The following is a 22,144-nucleotide window of genomic DNA, read 5'->3' as shown; positions in this document are numbered from 1 at the left end:
GAGTATAGAGAAAAAGATTGTCCAGCAAAATTTCAATGGTCATGATGTAGGCATGGAATCATATTGAAATATCATTAAAGCTCAATCCACAAGATTTTTCCGAACGTCTACGTGGCACGTTCACATGAAGATAAACTGATAAACCGTTAAAACGGTTGAAACAGTTAAAACGGTTGAAACATATGGAGGGGAAAAAAAAACCTCTTAAACCCTAATATCTCAATTCAAAGAAACATGGCCCACTCAAATCAACTCTCTCTTCCATTATTTGCTTTCAAATCATTAAAAAGTAGAAATCTTGATAATCAAATTGTTCAATTTTCCCTTCAGTCCAACATTCAAGGAGATGATGGAGATAACAATGAAAAAGATAATATGTATTCTCACACACACCATCTGTTTTTAATTAGTTTCCTTTGTGTTTGTTTTAATACATATATGCTTACTTGTGTTTTGGCAATAGGTTGCAAGGAGAAAAACATGTAGTTTTGGTGGAGAAGTATAGCAATGGTACTGCAAAGAGGTCTGCACTTAAATTTTTACTTTTTGGGAGTTCTTGGTAATTGCTATTGAGTTGAATGGTGTTCAAAACATGTATGCAAAAGTTTTTTATGTGGGCATTACTTACTATTTTGCATGTAAAAATTGAGCTAGACTTTTAACATTTTTGAAATGGCAGCATAGTTTTCATTAAATTTCTGTATAACTGTTGTATGTGTTTCTTCTAACTATGGAATTATTTTGAAACCAGGTATATCTTAGATGGTGATTCACCTATTCAAAGTTTTTTTGAGGAGTCATCAGTGAATGGGAGCCAGCAAGCTTCGAACTCCTCCAAGGAAGAACTATTTTGGCTCCCTGATAATGTTAAGGAATTTATTTTACCTGCAGGTTTTCCAGGTAGCATTTTTTTTTGGTTAATTGTTCTGATTATTTTTTCTTTATCTAAGTAACTAATTTTCTAGAGCTAATCAACTAATTTGATGTGATAATAGATGATCCAAATTTACACCTTACCCCCCCCTCCTTTTTCAATCAACTACACGATATTGAATGTATTGTTCTTTTTGAGTGAAATGAGCTCATTAATTAAATGGAAAATGCATTTTTTTCCCCCTATTCTAGTTTTGAAATGAAGTCATAATACGATCATGATTCATGACATATGATGGACATGTAAGCTTTTATAAATAGACACTCCAGCTTTGGATGCGATTTTTCAAAGGGAAATGCATCTCAGATGCCTCCGTGATGGTATTGGCATCTTGTCCCATAACTCGATATTTTCTTTTGGCATGACGGCAACCTCTGGAGTCATTCTGATTGGAGTTTGGATGAAAATCTTTAGTGTCATATTTTGCAACAAGCTACCCGCCTGATTTCCTATAACCAGAGTTTGGTCACGGTTGTGCAAATAGATACTCGTGGATTATTTGGACATGTTTGCAAGCCCCAGTTCATATAGGATAAACATTTTTTTTCAAACAACCCATATTTTCTAGAGGATGAGGAACATCGAGATATATTACCTTTTTTTTTCTTTAGCAGTAATGGTTAAGGGTTAAGTGTTAGTAATAACTTTGAAATATTGTGAAGGTTGGGAAAGTAAGCTGGATAGTTTACCTCGTGATTGGAGGTGATACAAAGCATCCCTACCAGTTGTTGATTGAACTGTTAGGATCTTGTTTATACGTATACTGTGATATTCTTTTAACATATCTTTCTGTTTTAAGCTGTGTTTGCCATTCTATCAATTAATCCTTCATCTACTCACTCTTTATATATGCTTCAGGCTCCGTCTCTGATGATTATTTGGAATACATGGTATTGCAGTTCCCAACAAACATTACTGCTTGGGTTTGCCACACATTAGTCACGTCAAGTCTGTTAAAGGTGTGCCCACTTTACAGATCCCCCTTTCTTTCTTTCGTATGTGAACAAGGATCGAATGGTTGTTTGAGTGTGTAGCACTAAAAGCACTAGTACTGTTCAGAGTTCCTTATTTGGAAGGGGGCAACTATTTAGTTTTCATTCATTTTATTCAAACCTTCATAATGATGACAAATAAGAAATTTAGCAGCTTCAACAAGTGTGTCTTGTTTGTGATGCCAAGTGTTGGATGATATAGTAAACAACTTGGAATTACTGTTCCATTTAACTATCAAATTAATTAGATAGCACAACTCTTTAACTTAAAAATTAGAATCTGCAGCTTTGATCATGCTGGCATGAGCTTACTTCTCACTCGTATTATAAGCTTTCTGAAAATGGTATTATTCTGTTTGAATTAGTACATCCTGATTGACCACATACTAACTCGATACCTTTATTTTAGGCTGTAGGTGTAGGCTCTTTTTCAGGCAGCACTGCTGCTGCCTCTGCTGCCGCCATCAGGTAAAACTTTTTCTTACGACTTCATGGAATTTTGGGATTAGAAAACAAGAGCAGTATTAAAATCTGTATTCATTTTTGGAATTTTGGGAACAGAAATCAAGAGTGATAATGAATTGAACTCTGATAACTGACAACTTCATGAAAATCTATATTCTATATTCATATTTGAAGTTGTCATAAAAATAAAGGTTAAAACTGTAGGTTTGCATAGGTTCAAGGTAATATTTTGTTATTGACAGGAAAATGGAGGTCGCTGTAGATCATTTCCTTATTGTTTTGAACTTAGATTGTTATCTTTATTGGATGACAAAACATCTTATTGCATATAATAGTTTTTATTGGACGTTTTGAGTTTGGGATGAGTCTATGCATTTCTCGTCAAAGTTTATTTTTGACACTTTCTGCAGATGGGTGTCAAAGGATGGCCTTGGTGCTATTGGACGCCTATTTATTGGTCTGGCAATCACCAAAGAAGGCTAGAAGAAGAAGTAGGTTATGTGGTGGATTATCCAATCTGAGAATTATCACTCTGTTTTCCAGGTGGGAGGTTTGGAAATCTTTTTGATGATGATCCAAAACAGTGGCGCATGTATGCAGACTTCATCGGAAGTGTTGGGAGGTACTTTGAAGAATTTATATTGTTTGCAGTGCGCCATTTATCTGATTTTGAAGTAATGCAGTGCATACTTATCTCTCTATGCAGTATCTTTGATCTAAGTACACCACTGTATCCAGCATATTTCCTCCCGCTTGCTGCTCTTGGAAATCTTGCTAAGGTATTCCCATGTCTTATCCTGGAAGCCCCTGCTTTCAATAATGATTGGATTACATTCAAGATGCTGCAGTGGTTCATTCTCATTCTCTTTCACTTGATATTGTTTTCCACTGAAAAAGTAAATTACATTTCGTGTTCAATTTTCTCAACCGGAGCTAAAAACAAATTGCTTGTTGCTGATGTATTTGATATTTGAGGAGTTCACTAGTTTCACGTCACGCTTGTTTTTAAACAGGCTGTAGCAAGAGGACTCAAAGATCCTTCATTTCGTGTTATCCAAAGCCATTTTGCCATTTCAGAGAATCTTGGAGATGTTGCAGCAAAGGTATATATCTGTTGCTGTTTTTGTTCTATTTGTTCCATATTTGACTAAAAGATCCTCCATCTGATTGTATTATCATATGTATCCTAATATTTATCATCTTTGGCAAATTTCCTTTTCATGAATTGTATGCACTAATAAAGAAAGAAAAATATAATCCTACATAGGAGGGGGGCGAGTGGGCGACTCCAATAGGCAATAAGATGGTACCTCACCAGGGAAGCAGTTTTGCAAACAGCTGGTTGTGAGATGAAAATTATACTGTAAGAATGAGGCAATCCTAGGTATAGGCAATAAAGTTTTAGTGAGCTTGAAAAATAGAAAGATCTCCAAGATGTATATAGTGTAGCCCCTTCGCGATACACTAGATGCCCAATCACAGATATACTCATTAGGGTTAACTAGGATTATCCCCCCACAATTACACACAACAAAGTTAAAAGTCAACTGAAGTTGACTTGGATGTGTAGTGTAATTGGGGGCGTAATGTTAGTTAACCCTACTCGTTAACTCGAATTTCTTAGACCTAATTATAAATTACGTATATAAAATCATAATGTATAATATTTCTTGTAATGAGAATGAAGAAAACACTGATTTATTACCTGATATGGGATCATATATTATCAAATAAGAAACACTGTTCGTTTGGTGAGCCTGGATATTTGGGGATTAGCCTTCCTCATTTTATGTTGAAATACTTTTTGGCTTGAACATTACCATATTCATGGTAGGAGCGTCTATTTAATTAGAGGATTTATCTTTTTTCTGTATGTTTACTTTAAATGCTTTCTAGTTCACATCTATGTATTGTAGCATAGATCGTCTCACTATTATTCAAGCTGTTTCTATTCCTTTTGACCATCTATGGTGTACATAATAATGAATATTTCAGGAGGAAGTTTGGGAAGTAGCAGCACAACTCTTTGGTCTTGCTCTGGGCATACTAGTTCTGGTCTGTTGTATACTTTTGAAGACTTGTTGATTTTTATTTTCAGTTCAATGACAAATATTGGTGGGATATATGCTAAACTTTGCATCCTAGTTGTAGGATGCACCTGGCATCCAATCATCATATATGACTTTGGCACTGACATGGATGAGCATGCGGTTGTTGCACCTTTGGCTTCGTTATCAGTCACTCTCAGCTCTGAAGTTTAACACGGTAAAAATGTCTTCTTTGGAGTTTTACATCTTTTTATGGCTTGTTGCTGAAGCTCCTCTTTCCAATGTTCTAATGTTTTTAAGTTTACCTCTCTCTACTGTATCTACTGACACAGACACGTTTGAGTGGACATGTCATGCATTTGTCCATATTATCTTGCTCCTGATCTACCATGATATTCAGTTTCTCAAACTTTTGGAGCATCCAAATCAAAACCAATTGGTGATGAGTGGAGAGGCCCGATCAGTTTGTTACTATACTGCAAGGCTATAAACATTTCTCGTTGGACTATACTGAACATCTCAATACACCCCCCATCACATGCGGCAAGGAGTAAAGACTTTTGGGCCAAATAAAATGGCCCAATAGCCTGCTATTGTATCAGAGCAGGCTATTGTATTTGGCCCAAACTTTCAGGAACTTCCAACTCAAAACCAATTGGTGATGAGTGGAGAGGCCCATTAACTTTATACTATCCTGCAAGGCTTTAACATCCCATGTGTGGGACTATAATAAACATCTCAAGACTGATGTATCATAGGGTTTACAACCCTTGAGCTAAATTAGTAGCTACTATTATTATATTTAGAAATAAGGGTTGATTAGTGTTTTAGTGTGTTTTTGGCTATTTCTATTTTAAGGTATTTAGAATAGGTTATAATTTTCAAAGTTTTAGAAAGATATGAATTGGGTTGTAGGCCTTTAGACATAGTTGGAGTTGAGGATTAATAAAATATAGTGAGTTTAGAGAAAGGTTTTCTCAGTTAAATTATTTGTGGTCGTCGCATAAATCGACATAGACTTTGGAATTAGATTCTGAAGTCATATCTTTGGGTTGTGTGTCTCCATCAAACACACTTATTTGTGGATTTCCCCTTCTTACTTGCAGATAAATCTTAAGCGTGGCCGAATGCTTGTGAAGTCACATGTTCTACATTCTATTGTTCCAGGTCCAATTTTATTATATTTTGCTATTTCAATCACTGCCTTAGTTTGTGGTGCAACAAAAATCAATTGAACGTGTTTTTACAGGATGTGCTGACTGTAATAAGGAAGAGAATATTTTGGCATGGGAAAGATTCTTGAAGCCACGGATTGTTTTTGGTGCATTCTTGGAGGAAATTATTGGTGGGGAGAGATCTAGTTCTATGGTATATTTCTCATCATACATGGATGGGTCATAACAATATACAATGAAGCATATTAAACATCAAGGAATCCAATTCAAAACCAATTGGTGATGAGTCACTACACCATTTGGGCCAAACTAGAATGGATAGGGCCCGTTTCAGTTAGTTCCGTCTCAAAATTGTGAAGAAAACTGTCCAACTTTTAGCCTAATTTTGAGACCCCGTTCCAATTAGGCCCAAAATGGTGTAGTGAGTGGAGGGACCTAGAAGTCTAGAACCTATATACTTCACTACAAGGCTTTAGACGTGCCATGTGGGACTAAAAATCTCAACATGCCCCCTCATGTGTGGTTTCACTTGAGCCTAACACGTGGACACCAATAATAATTGGGTGATGTGGAGTAAACAGGCCAACAACAATAGCCTGCTTCGATAAAATAATAAACTTGAAGGCATCCAACTCAAAGCCAATTGGGGATGAGTGGAGAGACCCATGAGCTATGTGGGAGTAAACATCTCAACAAAGCGAATAAATCGTTTATTTATTTAATGAGCTATGCTAGATTGCTAGAGCCTGAACTTGTGATCCTCCTAAAAGAAACGAAACTCATCCCAATATTTTTAAATCATGACCTTGTCTACGTCCTCTTTAGATTATATTGCTGACAAGTCTTGAGAGAAGAGGGGACCTATTTTTTTTTTTTTACTGTGTTAGTAACTCATCCTTTTATTTAAAATAGGACTTGGGAAATGGGATGTGGTTTGAGTTTGTACTTGTTTCCAATGAAATTTCTATCAGATAATATTGGATCAAGAGTTTTTTAATGTATATTTTATTATAGAAAATATGAAAATCCAGTGCATGTCCATCGCAGAATGAGAATGACTTCACATTATGATCCCTTACTGTGATAATTTAATTTTTTTGGTTTTATTACTCCTCACGTCAGATCAAGAGTCCATATCCGCTCTATGGTCTCTGATTATTGTGAGAGACCAGAAACTCTGAAGACTTTCATGTAGGTCGAGTTAATTATGAGTGTGGCATCTGCATATGGGGTTACTTCCCTGTTTAATGAGGAACCAAAACTCAGGCTTATAGTATGTCTTTAAAACAGGTAAAAGCACTCCTGAAATTATACTCAAGAGAGAGATATATTCTTGTTGTCAGTAGTGAAGACCAGATCGACTTCAAAATCTTGATTTCATTCAAGGTATTTTGTGTTCCATGCTTAAAAGTAAATTGGAGCTTCGGTTGAACAATCGTAAATTTACTGATTTGATGCGAAGTAATATTATTACACATGGTGCAGGCGGGTGCTACGAGTCAATCGGTATTGCGAAGCTTATGGCAGAGTTATTGGCTCCATGAGCATTGGGAAGGGTCGAATAATAATGCCTTTGACCAGTTAAAGAACAGTCTTGTTCATTTGGATGAGAGATTCGACAGTTTTCTCCAACTGCTAGAGAAAGCTGGATGGGATTCCCAGCAGCTGAAACTCAAGGTGCCTAAATCAGTTCTAACTGAAGAGATTGATTCAGCAGAATCTCATTGATAAGCAACCAGCGACTGTGATGTTCTATTTTAAAGCTACATTGCTCAGAAAGGTAAACCAGGAATGGCGTAGAAGAGGTTGAAAACATTGGGCTATCACTCTACACATATCTTTGACGTCTGCAGTTTTCTCTCTCTCAAATTAACTGGTGGGTGCCACTTATGCTTGATTGCCAAGGCATAGTGAACTGGTGAAGCGTGTATAAAACGATCTTATGGATACAGTGGTCTGTGGACATTCGTTTCATCTTTCACATCTCTGAAATGAATTGAATTCCAATCTCAGATTTTAATAGTTTATGTGTGTTTTATTTGATTCCAATCAAGCAAGTCTTTAATTTCAAAAACTTGTAGAACAAGGTTATCCATCCCATGGATCGTCATTTGGCACTCAAAACAAACACCCCCTTAACCAAACGTCCAAACATTTGATCAAACACAGGTAAAGCCCAAGCCCACTAGATTGAGTCCAAAATTATTTAAAGGGCAGCAGGAAAAAAAAAAAACAGAAGAAAAATGAAATTGAATTTGGATATAAACACAGCAGCAGCAGGTAGAGAAGAATGGTACCCTTTGCAAAGTCACCCAACAATTTTGAGCAATAAAAGTATCGACGCGAGTCATAGTAAAAACATAATATCTTGGGATGGATCCTCATCTCGTCTCTACTTGTGGGACCAAACCAAACATTCTCTCCATCGTCTCACCGTTCGTCTCGGTGAACCCGAACCCACTTCCGTCATTGCCTCGTACCCTTCCAAGGTAACTAAATATAAATATTATTTATTTTCACTTGTTGGTTTTTAATTTAATATATAAATGTAAACAGGTTTTGCAAGCAGATGTTAAGTTGGATTTTGTGGTGGATACAATCTCTGTCAATAGAAATGGATCGGCTATGCTTCTATCTGGGTCTCATGCTTTAAGCGTTATGTTTTTGTATGGGACCACTTCTGACGGAGATAACAACACACTTATCTGCAGGTAATACCCTTCAGAATCTTAGTTTACTTTTCCCAACCCTTTTAATTTTTATCTTCACAGGACTGTTTCAGTGGGTGCCCAAACTAGTCCCATACGGACTCTACACTCTTCGTGGCACCCCTTTAGTGATACACATTTCGGAATACTTTCTTCAGATTCAGTGTTCAGGTAATAATAATAATAATAATTCCTTGTTCTTTTTCCTTTCACCCAAAACTCATTCTCTTTTTCCTCATAAATGCAGATTGTTTGATTTGTCTTCTGATATTCAGAAACCAGAGCAGGAATATTACTTGCAGCCACTAGAACCTGGCACATGCCGTAATGCAGCATCAATCTGTCCAATGGCCTTTTCTTTTGGAGGCGAACATTTGTGGGACCGTTTTGCTGTGAGTTCTTCTGTTGTAGATGCTAATGGTTAACTTTATTTATCCATGTTTTGTCTAATACAAGAACCTAAATGTGAAATTGATCAATTATATATGCTTCCAACATACACTTTCTAGTTTTAAAAATCTTCATTTCCTCATTTCTAAATGGTTACACTTTACTAGAACAAATGCAATCTTCCTTCTTCTGGCCAGTCTTCTAGTACTTCTTTTGGACATCTAGTTTGCTTTGGCTCAGTCTTGGTCAGGTGGTGGATGAGTGGATCTCCTTCCTCATTGGCGTAGAATGCATTCTCGTCTAGGGGCCAGAATTTGGTATATTGTATCTTTCTTTATTATGTAGGGAATATGGTTGGAATGTAAAAAGGCAAATTTTTTAGTGAAGAGTTGGGGATTTCCAAAAGATCATTCTAGGCATTAAGGGTTTTCTTTGCTATTGGAGTACAATGTTTGTTGCTAAATGGGCGGAAATTATTTATAGATATCCTGGACTCTGTGGAGAGTGGGGCATGAGCTTAGCATTTCTGGATGCTCTCCTTTTTTGCCTATTTTTCTCTCTTTTACCACTGGTAACTCTTTTAGACCAAAATTTTCCTATAATCTGATCGAAAAGAAAAACACTTTCTATGCGACTGGTAAAATACTAAAATATAATCACCTGTCCAGAAAAGAAGGTTTCCGAGTCATGTTGTTTCATTCCATATTTACATTTAATTGGTAATGTAGATCTATAGGATTGATAAGAGCATGCAATTGTGTCGAAATTATTTATTAATTAATGATATGCTTCTTGTCAATTCTATAGGTATTTGTTCTATTTAGCGACGGTTCGGTCTACGTCCTCTGCCCTGTTGTTCCTTTTGGAAGGTAATTTTGCGTTCTCAAAATTCATGATTTTGGTTAGTCATTTCCTGATAATCAAGTTTCCAGCTTTAAGGACACTGGGATTGGCAGCTGGTTATATCTTTTTCTCCTTCTCTTCTCATACCAGTGGGAATTCCTTACACTAAATTTTACATCAGCTGTACGTATTTGACTTTGTACAAGTCAAATGTGGTCTATAGTGCTCCTATGGCTGTCACACATGAAAAATATTTTTATACCCTTTTTCAGGGGAAGGAGTAAAATCCCCAAAAGGTAATTTCAGGGTTAGTATCTCGTATGTTTGTTTCCAAGAAAGGTAGCTGGGGGTTAGTCTGACCGCTGTCAAATTCAATTAAGAAATATTTATTTACAGATCCATTGTATTTTACACATAAAGAGAATAGTTATTTACATCCTGTTAGGGCATCTCCAATGGGGGGTGTAAAATCACACCTCCACCTAGGCTCCACGTAGGTGCCATTAGGATTTTACACCTCTAATTGTATATTATTGTATAGTCTATAAATATCCACACTCTATACTCCCCAATGGAGATGTGTAAAAAAAATTAGATTTTAAACTCGGACATCACTTAAAGTGACGTCCCTCTTTAATTTAAATTGGAACGTCACTTTAAGTGACGTCCGAGTTAAAAAATTACTTTAGAATTAGAAATGGGTGTTACTTGAAGTGACGTCCAAAATTATTTTTACTCAAACGTCTATTGAGTGTCGCCCGGGCTTTTTATTAGCTGATAGTGAGAGGGGGAATTCCCCACCCTCTCTATCAACTAATACTCTATTACCTACGGTATAATACCCCCATTGGAAAGAGTTTTTTGACATTTGGGGTGTAAAATTTCCACTCTATACGGTTTACACCCCCCATTGGAGATGCCCTTATACAATATTCTTTGACTGGACAATATGGTTGTATCTAATTCTCTCGAATGAGAATTATGTCCAAAAGCACAAGCATCTCCAAAATCACATGGTTTTGTCAGCCAATCAGCAGTAAATGACTCTATTAGATTCCCTTAGTATATGCTTTATCTGGAAATGGTCTAGAGATTATGAGTTTTCTAGTATAGAGCTAAATAAATGACTTGTTCATCATGTTGCTTGATCTCCCCAAAAAGCAATATGCTGCATCTTCTGAAGCAGTCCTCACATACTATGCTTGCAAGCAATGCTCAACTCTACTAGGATCGCTTCAAGCTCAATATAGCCTATGTGCACATAGTTTGTACCTTTCTTGTATCCTAATAGTGTTGCAATGTTGTTATCTCGTGCAATTTATTCACTGTTGACTTTGTGAAACACTGTATTTTCGTAATGTGAATTCTATTGATTCGAGTTCTTTGTGTTGTGACTGTAACAGTGTTTACAGATGGGAATGTATTGCAGAAATATACAATGACGCACACACGTTTGGACTTAAATCATCCAACTCAAGAGCTGTTAGTAACTCTAGTCTTGCTATTGCTTGGTTAGAAGCAATATTTCCTGAATTAACTCATCAAGAAACACGAGGAACTATGTTGGTGCTGAGAGCACATCCTTATGTGCCCTTTGATGCTTCCCTTTTCCTACAGGTATTTTCTTGCACTTTGTAGAGCACTTCTCTCCTCCATTCGAATGGGAACTGATAATCTGTCATAATTTTGTTCATCTGTGCCACAAGTGGTTGTGCACCCTAAGCATCTTCTTATGATGCCTCAATGTTTGAGCACTGTTCTAAAAATCGGTCTAGGCGGTCTCTAGGCGCTAGGCGGTGTCCAACCGACTCGCCTAGGCCCAAGTCGTTTAAAAAACCGGTGGACCGACTAGGCGGGGCTAGGCGGTTAAGTCATTTTTTTTTTTTTTAATGATTAAATGTCGAAAATTAAAGGCCCGTGTAGGCTTAAGATTTGAATGAGTTTAAAAGACTAAAGTCTAATGTAAATTATATGTCACTATAACAAAGAGTATGTTTTTATATGAAGTCAATATTCTTCAACTATTACACATTTTTGTAATAAGTATCTTTGTTTGTGTTTATTTTTTGAATTATGGTAAATGATTTTCTTCATTTCTTATAGTATAGGTGTGTATTACTATATATATTAGGAAAAAAAACCGCCTAGCGCCTAGCCCGTCTAGGCACTGCCTAGAAAGCCTAGGCGCTCTCCCACTGCCCGACTACCGCCTAGCGTTTTTTAGAACACTGTGTTTGAGGCATTTTTTAGAAGACAAGTGAACTTCTTCAAGGACCATTAACAAAGAAGATGAAGAATTTCACCGGTTTATAGACGATGTCTAACAGGTTTTTTCATTGCGAGAATGGATTTATGGTTACAATTATTGACACTATATTGTGCTATAATAATGATTAGTTGATTATGATTATGTTTATGTTTATTTTTATTATTATGAGGATTTTAAAATAGGTACATTAGTTGATAAATCGTTTTAGCTGTTTCTTGATTTGGTTGTGAGCTTTTGGATATGGTATCTTATGTATCTACGGAAGTTTGCTGACTAGTTCAGTTCCCTTGGAGAAAACTCCATTTAGAAGGTTGCAGAAAGCTCTTTTAGCTTATTGGTTTCTTAATTTACTTGAAATCTAATTCTTTTTAGCTTAGAAGTTACTGGTAGTTTTTTAGTTCTTTGGATTTCCAAAGTATAAACAAAAGGAGTGTATGAGGACTTCATTGCTCCAAAGGACTTGATCCTAAAAAGGGTTGGAAATTGAAATTAATAAATCACTAGTTCATCCAATATTATCAGTGAAGTAATGCAGCTTTTGATACAACCACTGAAAAACACCATTGTTCTATGTTATCCTTTGGTGCGGAGAATTAAGAATAATTCAAGATGTCAATTTAAAACCTCGGCCTACTACAGCAAGAACAGTTAGTAATCATTTGAGAATGGGGATTTTGTGTAACCACAGAGTCCGAAAAATAATTGCCTGATTTGTTATCATATCTATCTTCGTAGCCATCTATTGCTTCCCCAACACAAGCTCAATAAAGCTTATGCTTGAGTCAAAGTGATCTTCCAATTATAACAAAAGAAACACTCCAGCATTTCTAACAACATCAAATTGGTTGAATAATTATAGGAAGTTTGAAGTTCAGCAGGGTGAATGCATCAGGTTGGGCGCTGTTCTCCATTATGCATAGACCGTATACTTGATTTCTTTGTTTTGCCAACAGAGTTGGAGGGAAATAGGATTTAGTTGTTGCTCTGAAGGATCTGATGACCCCTCAATTAGAAGGTCTTGTAATCCCCCCCCACCACCACCACCGGCATGAAATTGATGAGATTTAATGCCTAAATTTCCTCCATTTGCGGCACATGTCTTCTGTAATTTGCACTTAGGAGTTACTAAAATTGTTTTAACTGTCCTCTCCATTGCTATACGGCAGATTTTCTTGTGCCGTAGATGTCAACTTGCATAATACGTATTCGTTACTAACTGCAGCAGGTTCTAGCTATCTTAGATGGTCTTTACACATTGCAAGCTTTCTTGATATTTTCTCATTTTTTGAACTTCTATTCTCTTACTACAAAGAATCCAGTGATTTCTTTCGTTCTTATTTCTCATTATCTCTTGAATATTAATTTGCAGGGACCACTTCGTAAAGTATGTCATGGCAAGGCAGAGGATGGATATGAAGTCGAAGGTTCCAAATGTGAAGGCCGGGCAGTCAGTTTTCTGTATAACTCAATAAGCAAAGACTCGGTCCTTGTGACGGCATGGAGCAGTGGACAGTTGCAGATAGATGCCCTAGCTGATGAAGTACAACCAGTTTGGAATGTTGGTATTCTACCTCGTGTATCTGTTGATTCACATGAGAAAATATATAGAGTAGCCATGATTTGTGAGCCAAATTCAGGTGAACTCTCCATTGTGAAGCTGGACCAACCACTTGATCAAACTGTTTGGTTGGGACACCCACCTCCTTTGTTGAGGTTGGCTATTGTAGATTTGGCGTTGCCAAGGCACATCGATAACGATCCTCTTATTTCATTGTGGGCTGACCCCCTTATTCCGGAGAGGATATACTGCTCGCATGGTGGTGGAATAGACTCAATAGTTCTGCATTTTCTCCCATTCACAAGCCAGACATGTGGGAAGGATGAGACAGTGAGAGCTCCTTCTGTCTATCCTGTTCTAAGTACATGCCATAACAACAACTACTCCCCATCTCCTCTTTCTGGATTTGTGACACTTGGAGATTCATTTGGGTATTCATGGATTGTGGGAGTCACCTCCTCTCAAGAATGTGTAGTGGTAGAGATGAAGGGTTGGGATGCACGTTTGCCTCTTCACATTTTTGAGGAGAACAAATTTATTATTTCAGAAGATTTTCAAGAGGCTGATATTCGAGATATCATAAGTAAGGACCTCCTTTGCGGTCCCAAGGTTCTTGTCCCTCAGACCTCGCCAAATCTACGCTCGGTCACTGCTGATTCCATTGAAGGTCGATCAACTCTTCATCAGTACTTCAAGCTCTTTCATGAAAATTATGTGGAATATGCGCATAAGGTACCAAAACAAACTCCATTTCTCCCTAAATCCCACTGTTTTGGATTCTCTGATTTAAAACATGTTCCTGCCATCCAAATGGACACCCCCTTGTGTATCAATGCACTCTTACACAAACTTATTGTGGTGCTGCCTTGTCTTGGGGGCACCTGAGCCAATTTGTAATGTAGTGTGTCTGCATCTGTATGTATGAGCCAATTTGGCAATACTCTATTGTGCTAAAGATCATGGGGATTTTATATACTATATTCTAAATATAAACGGTGATATGCACCAATCTGCTATATGTTGGATATGTTTACACTTCAATGGGATCATACCATATACAAACTAGATAGAGTTATTTACTTTCAGAGAGTTTTGACATTGACTTCAAGTTCTTCCAAAGAAATGATAATCTTACCTTAACAAAGGTGAGCGCCAAAGGTGACATTTGAAGTTCCACTGTGTATTGACAAACGAACTTTGCGTAACAAGGTGCAAGCTTGCATTCGAACACAGTTATAAGGTGTTAAAGCAAGCACCTAGGTGTGCTCTATTGTTCTTGACTGTAAGGAGGGAACACACTTGCTTTGAAATCTAGGTGTCGAGTGCCGTCAACATTGCTGATGGCGAGTGGTGTATTGGTGATCGCCAGGACACAGTTTGTGCTGAGGCCTACAAAAGTATTTATGGCGTACCCGATTTAATGCTTGCTGACTAAGGCGATCTCCATGGCACATTGCTCACGCCTTAGTTTGTGGGGGATTTTTGAAGTATATAAACCCAAACATCAAATTAGGGCTCTCTATCTGCACTTTCTACACCCTTTAGGCTGGTCAATGAGCATAGAATCGTAGATGAAGCGAGATTTTGAAGATGATGTAGAGGTTTATTGGAAAGATGATGCTAGGCATGACAATGATGTTGACCTGAAAGGTGATACTTTGTGGTGGTGGTTGGTTGCAGGGGTGGTGTATGACTTTTATGTTTGTTGGTTTTAACCCTGTTTAGTTCTTTTACAAATGGTTTTAGACATTGTTAAATTGTTAATTTATCGTGGATGGTTTTGTTATGACTTGTAACTTCTGAGTATTGTACTATTGTCTGATTGGTGATGTTTGATGTTGTTTATCCATGGTTATTACCTTATTGGTATTAAACTATACTTATTTACTTATTCATTTTCTTTATGTGCTGATTTTTGTTTATTATTGCTTGTACTAACTTCTAAATTACTAATGTTGCTCAAGTTGTTCATTATTTTAGGTCCTCGGATAACTTATGACGTGTGGGGTATGACTGTTTGTGTGAATCAAACAATTAATGGTCATATTCGTTTTATTTTCCATGTAATATGAAGAATATACATATATATATAAGAGAATCCTAGCATTCAGGATTTTTAAAATGGAACACTGACTTTGTGCTTTAAATGGAACACAATAACCTTGTACTATTCTGTCTTTGAAACCAGCATTCAGGATTTTTAAAATGGAACACTTTTGTGCTTTAAATGGAACACAATAACCTTGTACTATTCTGTCTGAAACCAATTTTTGAAACTTTTGTGCAACTTTTCTTGACAATTACCTTTTCTGTTGTCCATGTTGCAGGTCTGGTTTGAACTTAAACATCATCAGGCTCCACTTAAGAGAATAATTGATGATCAGCATGCTCGTTTAGGTGAGGCGCAGCAGAGGCTTCTGAAAATTGAGGAGAAACAGCCTAAACTAGAGAATAGGATAAATTGTGCATTTGAGGTGCACAAGCATCTGGAAGAGCGCTTGCAGACCCTTAGAAACTTGCCTGGAGCCAACAAGAAGCCATTGTCGAGATCAGAACGCGAGTTCAAGGCAGAGCTTGGTACATATATTTTTATTATCAAACTCATTTTTCATCTGTTCTTTTCGTGGATCTCACATGGAGATGTATTATGAGATGGTTGTCAGTGAGGGGATCTCCTTCATTTGAGATCATCCTCGCCAAAATTCAGCCCATTCCAATATTTTTTATGACATATAATGTGATTTATATTTTGGTATGATGTTGATTGGTGTTTTTTAAATTTCCACTGGGCTGTCTTGCAGACAGGTTTACAGGAGTTGAGTTGGATGCTTTACGCTCATCTATTGAAACTCTAAACGCAAGACTGAGAAAGCACACACGATCCCCGCAAGGTAATGCATCGTTTCCACCGAAAGAAATGCCAGGGAGGAGAAAAATTCAGGTTCCAGATGCCCAGATCTCCGACCTGAGATCAGCTATCAGAAAGCTTTCACTGGTGAATAGTGAGAATACCCAAAAGGTTAAACTTGTTGAATCTGCACTGAAGAGCAAAGAGACTAGTAATTAAACTGGCTTTTCCTCTTTCTTTGAGGCTGGGGAGTACACAGTTCATGGAAAAGATGTGGCCATTCCTCCATTAAATGGCTTTTTGGAGCAGCTTGGCTTCGGAAGTAACTGCGGTTGAGCAAAATACATAGGAGCTACTGAAGTTGAAGTCGATCTCATTCAAAGCTTTGTAGTTACTTTGGTATGAAGGCAGTAGCAAGTGGAGGATATAAGGAACCAAGATCACACCGAGTCAGAAGCTTTTGTTGTACGACCAGTCAATTTGTAAACTGTTCTACAAACCGTATAGAGCTAAAAAATGGACAGATGAAGACATCTCTTTCTTTGGTACTGAAAATGCCAATGCAAAGGCTAAATAGCCACTGGTATATGAATGAGTATGTTCAGTGTAACGAGAAAGAAGAAATATATGTATTTGGATATTATTTACATATTGTTTTCATCTCATCTCATTGTTGTGTTTATTGAAGGCCACTCATGTACTTTTTTATACATCAATTTTGCATTCACTCGGCTTCTTGTGTACAAGTCGGTAAAAAGCCTAGGCCCGGTAACTTCGTAATTGCAGAGTTCCTCTAGGGCATAAAAAATTATAGGAGAATAACCAATTAGGCACTTCTTTGATGTTCATTACAAATTACAGGATGCAACTGACCCCAACTGTTATATTAATAAAGGCACGCGCGAATCAATCAAACACGACCCCAACTGATTGAATTAATTATAGTTTGTGATTCACAATACCACCACAATATAAAGCTTCAACCCACTGTAAAATTTAGATCCCCCACTAGATGGGAATTAGGGTCCCCACCCCCACCCCAAATATACATAAACCGTCTTGTGGGGGGTAATCCTAATTGGCTCATGGGGGGGGGGAACTAGTTTTAAAACGGTTATCTGCATTGTTCATTTCAACACTGTTATACATTGAAAGTCGACAAGCAAATATAAAATCTGGGGTAATCCGACAATTTCTTGTTGCATTTTATGCAAAAGTAATCACCTTCACTGCATTCGGCCCACCAATGCAAACAAACTTTGTAACCTTTGCGACCATCATCTTCTCTGGAAGTTCAATTTCCTGACAGAGATGGCGAATATACCAAAGAAGAAGATGACAAAAGCAGCGAGTACAGCTACACCAACACCAACCATCCCGGGACCAAATCCGAGACTTGTCTCTAGAAACTCCTTTACCGTTCCCTCAAATCCAGGCCCAACAATATGATCTTCGGAATCACCAAGCTGAGAGTTTACAATTCCTCGTAAGGTCCATGCCACTGGAGAAATATAATAAAACCAGATCCACCATCCAGGAATACTCTGCAAAAAATGGTAAATATAAAGTAAAGTGAGAAATCTCAAATATTGGATCCATCTGAGGTATAAAGATTCTGGAAATAACTACTTACTGGTTTTGGAAGCAGAAAACCAGAGAGGAGATTCCACAATGAATAAAATGCAAAAGAAATAACAGCAGCCAAGGTTGCATTCGGTGTCAAACCAACCGCCATCATCCCATAGAATGTAAAATAAGTAAATGTGAGGAACATGAAAACAAGGTAGAGCAGAAATTTTCCTGGAAAACAGAGCACCTGTTAATGTGTTGCATTTCATATATAATGAATCACAAGGTCTAAGAAAAGGCGCATTTTCATAACATTTCAAGAAGTGACACTGAAATAGTTGCTAATAGTTGATCCAGGGCGAAGTTCTTATGAACTTGCTAAATTAAAGGGACAAAACACAATCAGTTGAGAGAACTTGAAAATTTGTTTCGACTAATAAAATGGTTTGTGGCAAAAATGAATATGTATTACACAGGGTAAATATTAAGAAACTGAAGTTTGTGGATGTGGAAAATGGGGTAGAATAATGAAATAGGTTTCTGTTGGTAATCCTTGTAGTTTGATATGGTACATATGGTAGAAGTGCAGAACTGCAGTGATTCTCAATGGTAAATATTGTGGAGAGGTTGCCATGATAACATACTGTAAGAATATTTACAAATGCAGAGCCACGAAGCTAAGAAGCACAACAACGAATAAGATTTAATGTACTGGTTACAGCATGGATAAGTGATTGGAAAAAAATTAGGATACAAAGACATGGAAATAACATGTTAGATTTCTACGACGATTAGTTTCGTTGTGTGCGGGTGGTCCAGGAGATTTGGGGGCAGCGCCGGCAACCCGAATATTTTAGGAAGTTTATATTATTGTAAACTCTTATTTTTCATATATAAACTGAAGTGATACAAAGCCAGAACTAATAAGGCCGTATCCTCTTTTCTTCCCAAACTTCCTCTCCATTAACAACAACACAATTTTACTTAACACAATATACAGTTGTTTATTCTAACACTGTTGCATACATATATAGTTTGGGGATATAAATTTATTATTGTTAATTAGAAGGATTTGTTAATTTGTTATACAGCTGCACTAGTACCTACCATCCCCCAACCATATTGTTAATTTGTTAGAGTCGTTTAATCAGCAATTTAGTTTAATTTCTTCAACAGTTCAAACCCTTTGTCTTCCTTTTTTCTTTTCAAGCAATCCTTTCAAATCTTAATTTACTGGATACATTTGATGCCACACAGTAAAAATGATACTAGGGGCACACAAAAAATGGAAACAAAGGTGGCGCACTTTTAGTAGCAGTTATATACTTGTATGCAAATTAAGGGAGACTTTCACTATCTAGAAATTTGTTTTTACGGAAACTGCAAAGTAACAGAAAAGATTACCTATTGTTCTATCAAAGTTGATCATGAAAAATGTGATGAAGCCAAATAGTAATGTCTGCGTAGCAATGTACAGGAGCTCTACAAGACCCTGTAGATTTACAAGTAATTCTTTAAGCAGCATTATTCAAGGATAACTAGCAACATAATAACTTCATCCAATATACCCAAGGCCCTCACCTGAGCAAATGCATAAGGAAAGGCGGAGAAAGTTCCAGCTGCTTTCTCTTTATAGAAAACAGTCCTCTCAATTGAGACTACTGGCTGTACTGAAGAAGAATTGCTTATACCGAGAAATAAGCAAGCAGCATAAAGAGCTCCCAAAAGCACAGTCAAGTCTTGAGTTGTGCCCCTGCATAACATTCGAAACATGTTTGGCAGACAGAAACAGTGTCTAAATCTCAGCATATAAGCCAATTTTGACATAGAAGCAGCCTCTGTAATACTAAAGCCCGGTGACATAATAACCATTTACAGGATCTGTAATAGGTACTGTGTCTTTTCCCGTTCTCGCTTTCATGATTTATAATTTGATATTGTGGAAAAAAGTATATACATACACCATTGCTTAGATATCTAAACATAGCAATACTTAGTCGTAGCCAAACAAGTATGTAAACATTTACACTATTATCTACCATCCTTTTTTTTTCGTCGGTAGCTATTATCTACCATTCAGATGCAAAAAGAGATGAATATATTAAATAAGAAGGAAACAGAAAATTACCTTCTTGATCCAATCTTCCAAAATACAGAGCCAAGTATTACCGCGCTCAATGTAGTAAAGAACAATCACACAACATTATAAGATGGGCTTCTCCAATATACAAGATTTTGTTTCCATAAACATGTCCTGAATTGAGTAAGACTACTTTGAGAGTATGTGGACGAGAACTCCAAGGGCATGGAACCAGTAGGTGGATGCTTAAACGCTTAATCAGAGCTTCAACGTCCCTGTAGCAAAATCTCTCAATAAGTTCTAGAAGTAATGACTAGAGAATCCAAAAGTGATAATGAAATAGTAAACTGCTCCTATCACCTGTACTGAGCAGAGTTTACATAAATTTCTGCAAAGTCTTGGCCAATCCTATGCTCAGCAGCTGACGTAGTGACCTCAAGCATCCACGTAGCAGGATTGAAGCCATCAGGAATTGGAGGTATTCCTTCTATTCAAGTGCAAATAAATACGGAGAGCTAAGTGACACGTAATCAGTAACGTAAGTGGTAGAAAAATGTGGCTTCAAAATTAGCTAGTACCTGAAAGTAGTTTATCATTTATTGCGAGTGCTCACCAAGTGTCCCTCCATATATGACTCGCCCCCCTCGTTTCATGAGAAGCAACTGCAACCAAACACCACAAGGATAAAACAGTTCAAAATTTATTATATACATCGCATATAGGCCGTGACATCATTTATTAACCACAATATCACAAACTAAAAATGTTCACTTGCCTCATCAAATGCTTCAAATATATCTATGCTTGGTTGATGTATGGTACAAACAACTGTTCTTCCAGTGTCAATAGTGTTACGTACAGTTCGCAATACAATAGCGGCGGCTCGAGCATCTAACCAAGACGTAATGGAAGGATTTGCAACAAGCTCATCCATAAAAATAATGGAAGGATTTGCAACAAGCTCCACTGCGATTGTCAAGCGCTTTCGTTGTTCAGTTGATAAGCCACTACTTCCAGGTAAACCAACCAAAGCAAGTCTCAGAGAATCTAGCTCTACTAGTCTCATAACTTCTTCAACAAACTCCTACAGAATGGAATTTGGTTAATTTCTATTAAAAGTAAGAACTAAGAAAGTATGTATTCACCATAATCTTGTTGAGTGTTAAATGGTCGGTGGCCGGGGGTTCCTTCCCTTGCAAAAGTCTCATTTTTGGGGTCATTAATCAAGTTTCATAGTGGCCAACCTAGCTCTTTTGCTCCATGGAGAAGAAGAGGGATGAAGGGAAGAGTGGGAAAGAAGTGGGAGAGAGAGTACACAAGAGAAAATCATGGAGGAATTCTTTATTTCCTTATTGGTTTTATTTAATTAATTTCTTTAAAAAGGAAAAGGAAAATGAAAATGAAAGCAAACAGAAGATCAATGTTTGCATATAAGAACACAATCCACTCTATTTTAATTTCAATAGCAGACTTCTGCAAGTTTGATCATCAATGACTTCATTGTGGCACTAAAATGGGCAATTGGCGTTGTGACAGAACGTTACAAGCATTGGCAATATGCAGAATTTGACAGTCTCCTTTAATAGTTCCCCATACACGGATTATGGCATATAACGGGTCGCTAGGTTGCTATAATGATAAAATAAAATAAAGACAGATTGAAAAGATGAGTAGAAACTTACATTGTTTTACAGGTTTGTTAGGGTTAGTGTTCCCAACTTTTATATTTTGTCATCATTTTTTTTGGTTTCCTCACAATATCTCACTAATTTGCCAGTAAACATTGCTGAAACCAACATGCAAACAAGAACAGTTAGTTAGTATGTGAAAACAGTGTATAGATCTACTTCATAGCACACAGTATGCGAAAAATCCTATCCACTTGTTGCATTTGGTAATCCAAAAAAGAGATCAACTTTAAGACCGACATTCAGTAGCATTAAACCCTATATGATATTAATAACTTAAGATATCAAAATGCCTATACAAGGAAAATTTAACCACCCCAGCCTATATTCTCTCCAGCTTGTGAGTCGTGAGTTGGTTCATCTGTTTTTTGTAGTTAAAAGTTGCTTGATTAATTAATAAGCTCTCCCTACAGAGTAAAGTAGAGTATGTACATGACAATCCCAGTTATATGGACTCGATCAGCACACAGAGAGACACAAGCAAATAAGTTAATGTTCAGTTCTAGTACTTCCAACTTGATAGAAAACTATTTCAACATTTATAGAAAATAAAAAATAGATCAAAGAACATAAAATA

At 37.0% G+C, this 22,144-nt stretch overlaps 2 protein-coding genes and 1 pseudogene across 5 annotated transcripts; 2 read left to right on the top strand and 1 right to left on the bottom strand.

Moving 5' to 3' along the window:
* Window positions 1-7,636, top strand: RUS5 (root UVB sensitive protein (Protein of unknown function, DUF647)). Of its 3 annotated transcripts, none has more exons than XM_086575297.1 (15): window positions 10-377; window positions 464-523; window positions 752-900; window positions 1,793-1,893; window positions 2,336-2,394; window positions 2,802-2,848; window positions 2,935-3,013; window positions 3,098-3,170; window positions 3,405-3,494; window positions 4,387-4,446; window positions 4,543-4,656; window positions 5,546-5,606; window positions 5,689-5,807; window positions 6,905-7,000; window positions 7,100-7,636. In XM_086575297.1, the coding sequence occupies exons 1-15, from the start codon at window positions 235-237 to the stop codon at window positions 7,340-7,342; spliced, it is 1,494 nt and encodes a 497-aa protein (XP_086431423.1). In that variant the 5' UTR covers window positions 10-234; the 3' UTR covers window positions 7,343-7,636. The 3 variants fall into 3 exon arrangements, with proteins under 3 accessions (XP_086431424.1, XP_086431423.1, XP_086431425.1); XM_086575299.1 differs by having other exon boundaries at window positions 300-377; window positions 1,834-1,893; XM_086575298.1 differs by lacking the exon at window positions 6,905-7,000 and having other exon boundaries at window positions 1-377.
* Window positions 7,637-7,841: 205 nt separating this feature from the next.
* On the top strand, window positions 7,842-16,963 carry MOS7 (nuclear pore complex protein-like protein). The gene is made up of 9 exons (XM_086575296.1): window positions 7,842-8,103; window positions 8,171-8,325; window positions 8,386-8,493; window positions 8,570-8,714; window positions 9,520-9,581; window positions 10,959-11,172; window positions 13,194-14,114; window positions 15,710-15,959; window positions 16,184-16,963. The coding sequence occupies exons 1-9, from the start codon at window positions 7,858-7,860 to the stop codon at window positions 16,447-16,449; spliced, it is 2,367 nt and encodes a 788-aa protein (XP_086431422.1). The 5' UTR covers window positions 7,842-7,857; the 3' UTR covers window positions 16,450-16,963.
* A 173-nt stretch (window positions 16,964-17,136) lies between these two features.
* LOC147489628 (ABC transporter G family member 31-like) lies at window positions 17,137-20,945 on the bottom strand (annotated as a pseudogene). Its single transcript, XR_015202860.1, has 8 exons — window positions 20,651-20,945; window positions 20,458-20,487; window positions 20,240-20,366; window positions 19,928-20,154; window positions 19,381-19,552; window positions 19,204-19,291; window positions 17,864-18,030; window positions 17,137-17,774 (listed from the first exon to the last, which is right to left on the bottom strand). The product of XR_015202860.1 is annotated as an ABC transporter G family member 31-like (transcript).
* Window positions 20,946-22,144: the final 1,199 nt, after the last annotated feature.

Source organism: Coptis chinensis, chromosome 7 (assembly GCF_015680905.1).
Source record: "Coptis chinensis isolate HL-2020 chromosome 7, ASM1568090v1, whole genome shotgun sequence".
Taxonomy (NCBI): domain Eukaryota; kingdom Viridiplantae; phylum Streptophyta; class Magnoliopsida; order Ranunculales; family Ranunculaceae; genus Coptis; species Coptis chinensis.
This window is presented reverse-complemented; position numbering and strand designations above follow the sequence as displayed.